This window comes from Crotalus tigris, unplaced genomic scaffold (assembly GCF_016545835.1).
Source record: "Crotalus tigris isolate CLP2741 ecotype Arizona unplaced genomic scaffold, ASM1654583v1 scf7180000019483.1746242, whole genome shotgun sequence".
Classification (NCBI taxonomy): domain Eukaryota; kingdom Metazoa; phylum Chordata; class Lepidosauria; order Squamata; family Viperidae; genus Crotalus; species Crotalus tigris.
The window spans coordinates 344,663-359,170 of record NW_024097562.1 but is presented as its reverse complement, the minus strand read 5'-3'; the positions used below and the strand labels follow the sequence as shown (position 1 = coordinate 359,170).

The 14,508-nt window shown below is 40.6% G+C and overlaps 1 protein-coding gene across 1 annotated transcript in view; it reads right to left on the bottom strand.

The window, feature by feature from the left end:
* The window catches only part of CORIN (corin, serine peptidase), a 114,733-nt gene that overhangs the window by 39,573 nt on the left and 60,652 nt on the right, over positions 1-14,508 (bottom strand). Inside the window, exons 6-7 of the mRNA XM_039362892.1 lie at positions 2,404-2,517; positions 1,659-1,766 (exon numbers count right to left, since the gene is read on the bottom strand). Coding sequence (XP_039218826.1) covers positions 1,659-1,766; positions 2,404-2,517 — 222 coding nt within the window. The remainder of the gene's footprint in view (positions 1-1,658; positions 1,767-2,403; positions 2,518-14,508) is intronic.

Genomic DNA, 14,508 nt, shown 5'->3' with positions numbered 1-14,508 from the left:
GATTCAGTATACTTTAGAACATGGGACACCTTTTATCAATGGCTAGAAAAACAAGGTAGAGAGAAAGGAATTTAACATGTATTAGTAAGTTAAATATTGGAAACCCAGACAATATGTTGCTGATAAAATATTAAGTAAATTATATATAATATTAAAATGCTTGTCCCAACCTCAAAATACCTTATTTTCAAAGTTGCTGAGTTTTCTAATATTATTATTTTTAAAAGTGCTTTGTATTATTTTTAAAAGCATCATTCATGCTTGCAAATCTGGTCTTTGAAAAACAAACTGTTTTAATCCCCTACAGTACTGTCTGCAATACAGATTGCCTGGTGTCAACTACTGTGGCACCTTTAAAAGCAAGCAGTGCCCAGTCTGCACCATTCAATAAAGATGGTACTCATTGGAAACGAGAGAAAAAAAATACAAGTACTCGGGCTTGTTTTTTATCCTTTACAAGTAACAGCGCCTTGGATCAAAATTGCACCAGGAAATAGTATATATGGAATTGCAAACATAACAGAAAGAAAAAGAGTTTGGGAGACCCAGTTGTAAGTACAGAATTTCTTACTGTGTAGATTATTTTAAATGAACTATAAGATATGAAGAACTACAATAGTTCCCCCTATCAATGTATTTTCCATGTTAGAAGAGGCATCTCTATTTTGCAAATGTTTATGGTACAAAGTCTAGCAGGATAAAAGAGGCTGTATCTTTATTTCTTCAGGAAACAATATATATTATTAAATAGTGGAAGCAGGAAAAGCTGCTTGATCCTGATGCACATCCTGCTCAAATATGTAAGACATATATTGATTTTTACTTGTTTATTCCTCCATTGCTGAACATTTATAATGTGAATATTCTGAATAAAGTCTTTCCAATTTCCTTTAATGGGGCATATATACATGGTAACTATTCTCCTGATTATGCAAGTTATGGCTGATTTCCAGGTCAAAGGCTGATGCCAAAATGATTACAATCAAGATTACCTTTGTTTATCAATCCTGCTCAATCCAATTTCATAAAAAGAAACTGAAGGAAATTCTAAATATAAAAGTCTCCTAGGATTTTATGATATTTTATTAATAATTACGAAATTATTATACAGGTTTTTACTAATGTAGTATACCACTTTGCTAAACAATTATGTTAAGTACATAACATAGCTACAGTCTGTCTTATAAATTTCTTACAGTTGTAGAGTATATATATAAATTTGTATAGGCCAGGGATAGGCAACCTTGGTTCTTTTATGACTCGTGGACTTCAACTCCCAGAATTCCTGAGCCAGTCATGCTGAGGGGAAAGGGAGAGGTTTCCAAGCTGAGCCATGCTGGCTCAGGAATTCTGGGAGTTGAAGTCCATGAGTCATAAAAGAGCCATAGGCCTCTCCATTGAGACTTGAATAGTACGCAGAGAACATGAAGAACAAGCTTAAACCTTTTGATCTGTATGATCATATAGTGCTAATTCTTGCTTCTGTGCCAGTTCTTGGCTCCTGTCTGCTCCAGAATTGAATCTGGAAAGAGGGAGCTGCGATTTTTAGAACAAGCATAACTTTCTGTGGTACTGCGTATCATTTAACAGTGCCTGTATCCCGCTCTTTTGGGATTAAACCACTTCCTCCAAGTTTTTAAAATACGTTTTTCCTTTACCACAGTTCTGTTCGTCACTCAGATCTCCACAATCATCATAACCATCACAAACGAAGGTGTAATTGACACATCTTCCCGTGTGGCAGCGGAAAAGCTCTTCACTGCAATCTGCAAAACAGAAATATATATATGTTTACAAAAACTTTGAAGTAAGAAAGTCCATTTGCCCCAAGCAAAATATTAATTCATTTCTGCTATTTTACGAAATTATTAGATAACGTTTAAAAGTAACGCTCGTTTCATTCTTTCAACAGCATAACTAACAAGTAAAGTTTGAAACTACAATAAAAAGGGAAAAAGCTTCAACTTCTCCTACTGCTTTTCATAGGGATGCTATATACTTGGCGGTTAATTCAAGCTAAAACAGTTGTTAAGTGAATCCAGCTTCAAGCTAAAACAGTTGTTAAGTGAATCCAGCTTCAAGCTAAAACAGTTGTTAAGTGAATCCGGCTTCCCCACTGACTTTGCTTGTCAGGTCGCAAAAGGTGACGCTGGGACACCGTAGCCGTCATAAATATGAGTTCTTTGCCAAGCATCTGAATGTAAATCATATGACCGTGCAGTGCTCACATGTGAAAAATGGTCATGTTACAGTGCCACTGTAACTTCGGTCACTAAACCGACTGTTGTGTAAGTCGAGGACTACCTGTACAACAAAGGTAATGTTAGTACTCCTAGTTTGTGCTTCTCATCTGGACTACTCTGAAGGGCTGATATCTCTATTCTGACACTTTAGGTAACTTACTGCAATGTATTTCATCACTCCAGTCATCACAATCATTAAAGCCATTGCACTGCAGAATCCTTGGGACGCAAACCCCACTTCTGCACAAGAAGCTGTCCTCTTCTTCACAAAATACTGAAAAACCAAAAACAAGGGACAGGATAAGAGCTTTTCTTAGACTGAAAACCAAAAGTACATCCCAACATTCCTTTAAAAGGGCATTAGATAACCACAAACCCCAACTGTTAGCAAAGATAAGGAAGACTATAGAACAAATTGAATATTAACTAAGAGAATCCACATATTTTCATCAAGAGCATCTCCTTTATGCTTTCTTTAGAAAATTCAAACATGCTGTTTCAGAGAGCTCTTGGATCCAACACCGCTACCAAAAAATAAGATTAATACTGATGGTCAGGGCTATTTTATATCAGTTTCAGCCAATATACTGGTGCCAGATAAGGACGATGGAGAAATAATTTGCATTAGTTATGGTGTTTTTTTCAACTGGATGTAGGAGACGACCAGATTGAGCCTGAGGGAGGGGTCAAACATGTCATCAATCACGAGTCCCTGCATGACCGTGAGATCTACATCCAGCCCACCTTGAATGCCTTTCTTATTCCCATTCATTTCCCTTGACTGTTAGTAGCTCAGATTCTTGTAGAGCAGTGGTTCTCAACCTGTGGGTCGGGACCTCATTTGGGGTCGAACGACCATTTCACGGGGGTCGCCAAACAATGCAGTCCGCCATTTTTTCCCCTTTTCCTTAGCTGTGCTACTCCCTTTTATTCTATTGGCTTTTGAAAGCCAATAGAATAGACTCTCTTGAATAGAGTCTAATTCTATTGGCTTTCAAAAGCCAATAGGAATTGTCCAGGCTGTCTCTGCCCTGCTGAGCCCGCCAAAAGTCCCATTCTGCAAACGGTGCTGCACCAGTTGAGTAGTCCTCGACTTACAACCGGTTGAGTAGTCCTCGACTTACGACCGGTTGGGGGTCGCAGCATTAAAAAGGTTGAGAACCACTATTGTAGAGAGCTTAAGCTTGCAATAAATCTTCATATTCATTTGAACTGCCTGAATCTCCCGATTTTCCCAGCACATGACACTGAGATTACTCTAATATAATAGACAATGGTCTAGTCCAGGCAGTCATCAGAAGCCAATACTGACTCAAAGACACCCCCCACAAAAAACATACTAGTCTGCTTTTGAAAAGTGCTCAAAATCTTCACTAACCCAAATGAGAATTACTAAACTAGGCCAATTAATAATGTCTATTACAATAATTTTCACCATTACTGAACAAAATGTTGGTGTTAACCCTTAAAAATCTAGTGGGACCAGAAAGCAGATCTTCTCTGACATTGTATCTGTCCTTCCTATTTGGACAGACAAATTCCTTGTAAGTCTAATCACACTTGGCCAATAAAGAATTCTATTCTATTCTATTCTATTCTATTCTATTCTATTCTATTCTATTCTATTCTATTCTATTCTATTCTATTCCATTCCATTCCATTCCACTCCACTCCACTCCACTCCATTCCAGATATTCTATTCTATTCTATTCTGTTCTATTCTATTCCATTCCATTCCATTCCAGATATTCTATTCTATTCCATTCCATTCCAGATATTCTATTCTATTCTATTCTATTCTATTCTATTCTATTCTATTCTATTCCATTCCATTCCAGATATTCTATTCTATTCTATTCCATTCCAGATATTCTATTCTATTCTATTCTATTCCATTCCAGATATTCTATTCTATTCTATTCTATTCTATTCCATTCCAGATATTCTATTCTATTCTATTCCATTCCAGATATTCTATTCTATTCTATTCTATTCCATTCCATATATTCTATTCTATTCTATTCTATTCTATTCTATTCTATTCTATTCCATTCCAGATATTCTATTCTATTCTATTCTATTCTATTCTATTCTATTCTATTCTATTCTATTCTATTCTATTCCATTCCAGATATTCTATTCTATTCTATTCTATTCTATTCTATTCTATTCTATTCTATTCTATTCTATTCTAGCTTGCTAGGACTGACACTATTTATCTTTGTACAATATCTGTGAAAGGAGTAATCCTTTCTTCTCCACTACAGACTTCTGAAATCAAAGCTGCTCATCTTTCTTTTCCGTCTTTCCGCCTTAAACAAATTATTTCCATTCAGTGAGAAACCAAACAGAAACAAGAAAAGGGAAAGTACTGATTGAAGGAATATCTCATATGGAAACCAGGGTAAGCTTTGGTAATGAGCCACGCATATAAATTCTGCAAACTACAAAGATTTATCTGGAAGCAGCATGCACAATCCCATTTTGATGTTGTTTGTAGAGAACAGGAAACCAAATTAAATTAATCTTACAATGAAGGCGAGATATTTACTCCACTAAAGAAAACATACAAGGGTTTCTCATCAAACTCCTGTGGGTTCAATCTGATTCAAGCAGACAGAGGCTGCTTTTTTTCTGTCTGTCGCACTTAATTTTGAAACAAGTCTTCTGGATGTTTATAATTGAAACCTTCTCATACAACTAATATATCATAGTGGTCCTGATATGGTATGACTCACAATATTAATTTCTAAAGAGCACTACTACTCTGTTGGTGCCTTGCTTGTAGGATTCTGAAGGCATCTACTGGCTATCATGGTGGACAACATTCATAGAGCAATAAATGTTGGAAATGCCATAACGAAAAGGAACATTTTACCATTTGTGGTGGTCATGCAAAATAAACTCCAAAATATTGGAAAGAAATACACCAAAACATCCAGAAAATTCCAAAAGTAAAATCTGAATTGAAGCTATGCATGATTTTTATTAGACATGATTCCAGAGACTACAAATGAAAAGCGTCACAATTTATTAAGATATATGCCAATAGTGCCAAGAATTAATCATCCCCCCCCCCAAAAAATTGTAGGGAATACAACTGAAGGACCAAAATTGGAGCATATGGAGCAATGGGGGGGGAGTTTAACTAAATTCATAAAAGTCTAACTAAATTCAAGCAAGAATAGCTCCCTTATACATGACATATCATACCACAAAACAAGTTAAGACAATTAGAATTTGGCTTAAAACAGAAACTGTTCAAAAACAATAATTTAAACAGAAATGAGTAATAAATGCAGTTCTGCCATAAGCCAAAACCAGATGGTTGATCTTGAGCCTGTCTTAATCTCAGACTTAAAAAGCAGGCAATAGCAACCCACCTCTGAAAAAACGCAGGGGTTACAGATTGTCGACTTAAAACTATAATGGAGCTTGCCCATCACGGTCATAAATCATGACAGTCACAAAATGAGTTGCCTACCCGACCAATCCCATTTTATGACCTTTTTTTGGCAGCGGTCATTAAGCAAACACTGCAGTTATGAAGCGACTACCAAGTTCATTCGACAAACTCTATACTTAGTAAGCAAGCTTTTTAAAATTGTTCACTGAAACCGTCTACAACAGACATGTCAAACACAAGGCCCGGGGGCTGAATGCAGCCCGCAAAGTGGTTTCATGTGGCCCGCAAAGCCATCCTGGAAACAGTGAGGGAACGGCCCCCTCTGCCTTGGCCCTGGCCCAGGCCGGCCGGGAGCCAATGTACAATTTTGTGGTGGCCATCTATGCTGAAACATATTCAGTCTTAGCTCCACAAGGCCGTCTGGAAACAGTGAGGAACCAGCCCCTGCTGCGTCGGCCCCACCCCCTGGGTGCATGCTGGGGAGGTGTCACCCTTTGTGAGGAATGAAGAAATGCACCATCACCTGGAAGTGGCCAGCAAATGGCCCTCGCCTACTTCACATATCCGTCTTGAGGGGGAGGGGTTTCGGCAGGCAGCGGGGTGCTCTCCTCACAGCGCCAAGAGCTGAGCTGGGTGGCGTGAATCTGGTACAATGCTGCCTAGCCCCCAGCCTGCCCTGTTTCAGCAGGCAGCAAAGTGCAAAGTTGGCAAGCTTCACACCGCCCGGGTCAACCTCTCGGCGCTGTGAGAGCACCCCACTGCCTGCCAAAACCACGCCCACCTAGGCCACACCCACTCCATCCACGCCCACCCAGTAGGCCGTACCCACCCTGGCCACACCCACCCAGCCCCCCGAGGGCAACTGCAATGCTGTTGCGGCCCTCAATGAAATTGAGTTCAACACCCCTGGTCTACAAGGTTTCAGGATCCCTTTTCTTAACGCTGTGAGGTCCTGAATATAGTTTTATTTGTATCTCCTTGGGACATTCATGGCTGTAATGGAAACCTCCAATCCCATGGATCTGCGGGAATCTTGTTTTGCACAGCATGACAGCCACAGTCGCTATAGCACGGGGACTCTAGCCAAGAAGAGACAGGCCTTCAAGGGCCACTTCACAGGTGCAAGGATTGATCTCACAAAGGAGGACATGATCAATTCATGCTACATTCCCCCTGTGGCCTCCAACCAGTTGGCTAAGGACAGTTAAGAAGTCAACTAAAATACTAGCCATGTCTGCAAATTGAATCTGGACCTACATCAAAAGCTCATATGACCTGCAACCAATCAAGTCAATATTCCCAGAAATGGAGTAATGCTTTCTGAAGCCCATCTTTAGCCAGTTTAATTCACCTGTTGAATGTTTCACTTACCCTGTTAATCCCACCACAAATATCTTATGTTCCACTAATATAACAGGAGTGGGAGAGAAGTGATCAAGCCCCAGCATAAACATCGTTAAGAAACTTCTCTCTGCCAGCTTTCACAGCTTCTGGGGGAGAGTGTAATAATGGCTTTTATTCTGCTGTTGTATAAATCCAATTCCATCCATTTTCAAAATTCATCTCTTTTGCAATCTTTATCCCAGTGTTTCTCAACCATGGCTAGCTGGTGAATTCGGGGAGTTGAGGTCCACACATTTTAATGTTGCCAAGGTTGAGAAATACTGACTTATCCAATGCAGTTCATGATGCAGCAGCCCCCAAAATGCCCTGCCTTTTGTTAAGATGTAGACACTTTGCAAGTCATGGAAGCAATAGCATCAGCAAGAGAGAGCTAGAAAAAGTAGGATAATTTTATTTATTTTATTTACATCCCGCCCTTATTATTTTTACAAACTCAAGTGGTGAACATATCCTACCTTCTTTCCTCCTCCTATTTCCTGCAGAACAAGATTCCTGTGAGATGAGTTGGGCTGAGAGTGACTGGCGCAAAGTCACGCAACTGTCTTTCATGGCCAAGGGGCTTGAATTCACAAGTCTCCTGCTTTCTAGTGCCTTAACCAATAGACCAAACTCGCTCTAATAGGGTCATAGCAACATGATCAAAATCCTTTTGGTATATGCAAGGATGTTGCACGTAAAAAGAAGCACAACTTTACTTACACTCCCACAATTGCCAGTTTGTTTTGTTTTTTAATCTCCCCCCCTCCCCCCACCCAATGCAGGTCACAGCTAGGATGATAAGGAATATCGTGATCAATCTGGTGCTATGGAAAGATACTGACTTTCCACAATTTTGCTACCCATATTCCAGATCTGGAATGGAATGGAATGGAATGGAATGGAATGGAATAGAATAGAATAGAATAGAATAGAATAGAATAGAATAGAATAGAATAGAATAGAATAGAATAGAATAGAATAGAATAGAATAGCTTTGTCACTTAGAATGTACACTTATCGGCATACATTAAAATGAAATTTCGTTGCATACAGCTCTCAAAGGGCCACCACCTCCGATATATACTACATAAATATGACAAAAACAAACAAACAAATAAATACAGAATTATGCATATACCTACATATATTATACAACACAGACATCTTCTCTATAGATCAGTGGTTCTCAACCTTTCTAATGCCGCGACCCCATAATACAGTTCCCCATGTTGTGGTGACCCCCAACCACTTATACATCACCGGATGCCAGGGGTGTGGCCAAAGAAAAGGGGAAAAAAATGGCAGACAGCCTTGTTTGGTGACCCCCGTGAAATGGTCGTTCGACCCCAAATGAGGTCCCGACCGACAGGTTGAGAACCACTGCTATAGATGTTGTGCTGTGGATTATGGAAAACCCAGTGCAATATACCGTAGCTGGGAAAAGTAATACATTTTACTGAGATCATGCACAGTGATGGCTATGGATCACGCTTATTCCTGATGAGTCACAAGCAACTTTAAAATGAAATCTCCCCGATGTCGGCCTGTCTGATGAGTCTGACTCAATTTGGAAGAGAGAGGAGAGCTTGGTACGTTTTGACCTTGCAACTCCAGGGACCGCATGTTCTCTACTATCTGCAGATGAGACAGGACCTATTGTTCTTGCTCCAAGTTTGCAAGACGGGCCTCCACGTGTCAACTGTCAGGGAATCAGCCACCTGTTTCAGACGCAAACCTGCAAGTTGAGTCTCCTGATATATAGAGAGAAAACATCCTCGGCCCTCACACGTTACACAAAGGTCAAGGAAGTGGGACAAAGATGTTCGGTAAGGACTCTTGAAAGAGAAATGAACAACTCTGGGAAATGGGCAGTAGCCTAAATGGAAGATGGAGAACTTCCGTGGCAAACAACACTCCAGCCTTGAGCTTGACCTCCTGAATGAGTTGCTCCTAATTTCCTGCCTGAGCTACGGACCAGGACAAGGCGACACTCAGCTCTGATTCCCAGATCTTCAATTGATCTGTATGAAACTTTTGTGTCTAAAGTCAGTCTGTTTGTTGTCGGGTTTTTTCTTGAGTTCATTCCTGCACTGGAGTGAGATTTAGACTGCCATAAAGACTAGATTGTGACTTCTGCACTTGTTCTGGTTGCTACCCACCCTCAAGTGGAGCTAAATTCCTGGTGATTACATGATCACATCCATGTTATTTACTTATTCATGTTCTTCTAGCTCAGTGGTTCTCAACCTGTGGGTCGGGACCCCATTTGGGGTCGAACGATCATTTCACGGGGGTCGCCAAACAAAGCTGTGCGCCATTTTTTCCCCCTTTTCTTTGGCCACGCCCCTGGCACCCGGTGATGTATAAGTGGTTGGGGGTCACCACAACATGGGGAACTGTATTATGGGGTCGCGGCATTAGAAAGGTTGAGAACCACTGTTCTAGCTACTAAGCAGCTCTAGGCTTAGACTGGCCAAGCTAAGCAGGGTTGGTGACATAGTTACTGTGCTTACAGAGAAAGAGAAAACAATTATGTACAAAAATGGCAATTTTCTTTTTGTCAAGGCAATATTTTTGCTATCTTGGTATCATCGTCAACCTGAGGCAAAAATAAAGTTAGCATTTTTTTTTAGTCCATATAACGAAGATCATCGTAGGAAACAGTTCTGTAAAACGCGTTAACACATAACGCAATGCGGATGGCGTTTCTCTGAAACCTGCAATGTTCCTTTCTTACCTTGCTTGTAATTCTAACAGAAGATCCTTTAATTCTTTCTTTCTATACTTTTAGCTCAAAGCTTTTGCGTGTTAAATCATCTTATTTTCCTGGATTGCCTTATTCTGTGCAGTCATTTTTCATTATAGGATGGAAATACAGAAGAAGGAAAATCACTAGCCCAAACCATATGATCTCCATATAACTGCCTGCGACGTGCAGTGAATTTGCAAAACATTTTCAAGAGCTATAACTCACAGCCATGATCTCTAAGGCAGATGCAGGCAGCCCTTTCTACAGTACATCAAGAGCTGCCTGCTGGGTTAAGTAACCAATTGCAGACACACATATTGGAGAGGAAAGCACTGAGCCAAAAAGGCATCATTCTTCTTCTGCAATGGAAAATCTGCCTTTTCATCTTTTATTTTGACTGACTAGCTATCCTTACTTTCTCCTACAAAGCAAAGTTATACCTGCTCAATACCTGGAGAGGATATTTCATACAGAAGATATCAAAGATACTCAGATTCTTAGCCAAAAGAGCTTTGAATGGAACAAACAACACAGATAGTCACTTTTTATTATTATTATTATTATTATTATTATTATTATTATTATTATTAATGACCATTCATTTTAGAGACTATTTGAAGTTATAGCAGTGCTGAAAAAAGTGACTTACGAATGGTCCTCGCATTTATAACTGTTGCAACGTCCCCATGGTCATGTGACCATGATTCATTTTATCAATGAGAGGGGAACATATACATTTAATAAATAAAAAATAAATAAATTTGCCCATTAAGCACCCAGGACAACTGTCACAGCATCCTGCAGCCATTTGGCTACCATTCACAACCTCTGACAAATAGAATCAGTGGAAAAGCTGGAAGGAGGCTGTAATTTATAGCCATGGGACATCCCACTTAATAACAATGGGCGAATTCAGTTAACGACAACTGCAAAAAGTGTTGTGAAACTGGGTGCTGCCTGACTTAACAACCACACTGCTTAACAATAATTTTTTTGGTTCCTATTCTGCCTGTCAGTTGAGCGCCATTTGTAATACTTATTTTTTTAAAAAAAAATTATACAGTCACCTACCATATGGAACATAATCTGGGATCATACAAATCATAGTAAAAACAAATCTTTAAAAGCAGTAAAAACCTTCAGCCCATATAGAAACTCCCAATGCCCCCAATCACAACAGATCTCCACACTTTAAGGAAGTTTTCTGGGCAAAGAAGATGGATTGTTCTGTTTTCAGCCTGTGAAATAAACGCAGTCGCTAAGGAATAAAAACATACATAATGGGTTAATATCTGATATGACACATTGTCCTATACCAGGGGTAGGCCACCTTGGCTCTTTTATGACTCGTGGACTTCCAACTCCCAGAATTCCTGAGCCAGCCACGCTGAGGGAAAAGAGAGAGGTTTCCAAGCTGAGTCATGCTGGCTCAGGAATTCTGGGAATTGTAGTCCACAAGTCATAAAAGAGACAAGGTTGCCTACCCCTGTCCTATACGTTGGAACTCTCTCAATAAACACAGCTGTAAATAAATATCTAAGGAGCAAGTCCTTCTCTGTTCCAATTAGCAAATGAGGAACTCAGTGGCTCACATGGTTAGCATGTTGGCTTGACAAGCAGCAAACTCACATTCGGGACCGAAGTGCTGAGGACGATGAGATTCCTCCCTTTGTTTCAACTCCTTTCATGCGGACCCCCAACTGGGTGTCCGCAGGGAAATGGTGATGCCACTGGTTAATCCTTTTAATCCGGAAGCCCCTTGGTGCTTCCAATACAATTGCAATGCAATCACCCTGTCAACAAAAGTACGTATAGACAAGGACATGGTTTTCCCAGTTGCAATGTACAGCTGTGAAAGCTGGACCATAAGAAAGGCTGAGCGCCAAAGAATTGAGGCCTTTGAACTCTGGTGCTGGAGAAGACTCCTGCGAGTCCCCTGGACTGCAAGGCGATCAAACCGGTCAGTCTTAGAAGAGATCAGTCCTGACTGCTCTTTAGCAGGCCAGATCCTGAAGTTGAAACTCAAGTACTTTGGCCACCTAATGAGAAGGAAGGACTCACTAGAGAAGAGCCTGATGCTGGAAAGATTGAGGGCAAGAGAAGAAGGAGATGACAGAGAATGAAGTGGCTGGATGGAGTCACTGAAGCAGCAGGCATCAGTTTAAATCAGACATGTCAAACACAAGGCCTGGAGGCCAGATATGGCCCATGAAGTTGTTTCATGTGGCCCGCGAAGCCATCCTGGAAACAGCGAGGGAACGACCCCCGCTGCCTTGGCCCTGGCCGGCTGGGAGCCAATGTACAATTTTGTGGTGGCCATCTAGGCTGAAATGCATTCAGTCTTAGCTCCACAAGGCCATCTAGAAACAGCAAGGAACCAACCCCTGCTGTGCCGGCCCCGCCCCCTGCTGGGGAGGCGTCACCCTTTGTGAGGAATGAAGAAATGGACCATGCCTTGGCGCTTGCCCCGGTCCCATCCCCTTCTGCCAGAGACCCTCAGATCTGTCCCACTCCTGCTCAGGCCCCCACAGGCACCCTTGATGCGAACGATGTAGAGCTGGCCACGCCCACCCAGTAGGCCACACCCACCCTGGCCGCACACACACACCCGGTCCCGTGGGCAACCGCAATGCTGATGTGGCCCTCAATGAAATTGAGTTTGACACCCCTGGTTTAAATGGACTCCAGAAGATGGTAGAGGACAGGAAGGCCTGGAGGAACGTTGTCCATGGGGTTGCGATGGGTCCAGACACAACTTCGCAACTAACAACAACAACAATTTTTAAAAAGGTTACAGTAATATTATAAATAGTTTTGTTTCCAATTGGGAGCTTTATATATAGACAATTCAAAACCATTAGCTTCTAGGGTTTTTTTTCCCCCACCTTTCATGAAACAGACAGGAAGTTGATCTTCCGTGAGAAGTATGTAAGGCCAGCCTGCTCAACTGATCCATACATATCATTGTAGCTTATTCAATACACCAATTATTAAACACACATGGCTCAGCATGCTAAGGGGATCCATTCAGGAATTAATTTGGCTTTGCCTTCAGGACATATATCTTTCTACTGATCGTTTGCCTTCTGAGGAAAAGCAAGGAACCAGTTAAAAGTCAAGCCCTTTTGAATTTAACCTCACTCAATGTAACTATTCAATAATTTTTCTAAAAAGCTGTTATGTTAAGCTTCAAATAAACATTAATATAATTCAGGCTTTGCTGTGGCAATTGAAAAAGCTACCTTTGTTTTCCAACTAGCTGATGGTTCAAAGATAGGAATAAAAAAACATTAATTTGGCCTAAACCATATCCTGGGGCGGGGGTGAGACACAATGATGGGGTAAACACCACAATGATGGTGTTGTCCAGTCACTCCAATAATGCTGTAAATTACTACAGTAATGAAAAAGATTCCAGAGCTATTTTCCCCCTCATTAATCATGTTTTAAAGACCATACCCAACCCTCATTGCTTAAAAGAATGCACCATATAAACGATGCAAAGGGAGGATAGGAAGAAAAATATGTGAACTATTTATTTTTTTTTAATTTCTAGGGAGGTGACACTGGAATGTCATTTCGGTACTGTTTTTCTGAGTAAGCAAAGCAAGGTCAGAAAGAGCAAGAAGGAAGAATGATTGATGAATCCTGATTTTCATTCCTATGCATGCTGAGAATTCATTTGAAAAACCTCTGGAAAAATATTTCCACCAAGCCATGCTGAATTTATTTTATTTTATCCATTCCTTACATTTATATGGCAAACAGAATGTGACCCCGGGCAGCGAACAATAAAAGAAAAACATGAAAGAAATTTAAAAACACTCCAATAATAATAATAATAATGCCCTTCATCCACACAGTGACATTGACAGACTCTATCTACCAAGGCAAATAGGTGGGCGTGGAATGCTGCAAGTACATCAGATGGTTGAAGAAGAAGAAATGGCTTTGGAAGAATATCTGAAGAACAATGATGAAGATGCACTGAAATTAGTATATCAGGAAGGCTTACTGAGTACTGGAGAGACCAAACTGGCCTACAAGAAAGACCAAATGAAAAACAGAATAGAGGCATGGGAAGACAAAGCACTACATTAAAAAAATAGCTGGGAAAGCAGATATTAACAAGACCTGGCAATGGGTAAGAGCAGGAAAATTGAAGAAAGAGACCGAGGGACTAATTCTGGCTGCACAAGACCAAGCTTTAAGAATAAATACATACAAAATCAAAATTGAGAAGACAGCAACAGACAGTAAGTGCCGCCTATGCAAAGAAGCTGAAGAAACAGTGGACCACCTGGTAAGCTGTTGCAAGAAGATCACACAGACTGACTACAAGCAGGGGCATGACAAAGTAGCAACAATGATGCGCTGGAAGATCTGCAAGAAATATCATTTGCCTATAAGCAAGAACTGGTGGGATCATAAAATAGAGTCACAGAAAATGATAAAATTAAACTGCTCTGGGACTTCAGAATTCAAACAGATAAGCACCTGCAACATAACACCCCGGATTTAACAATTGTCGATAAGAAAGACAAAAAAGTCTGGATAGTGGACGTGGCAGTGCCTGGAGACAGCAGAATAGACGAGAAAGAACTGGAGAAGATAACAAAATACAAAGACCTACAAATAGAAATAGAAAGACTGTGGCAAAAGCAAGCAAGGACAGTACCAATAGTAATAAGCGCCTTGGGTATAATCCCAAAACAACTGGAGCATCA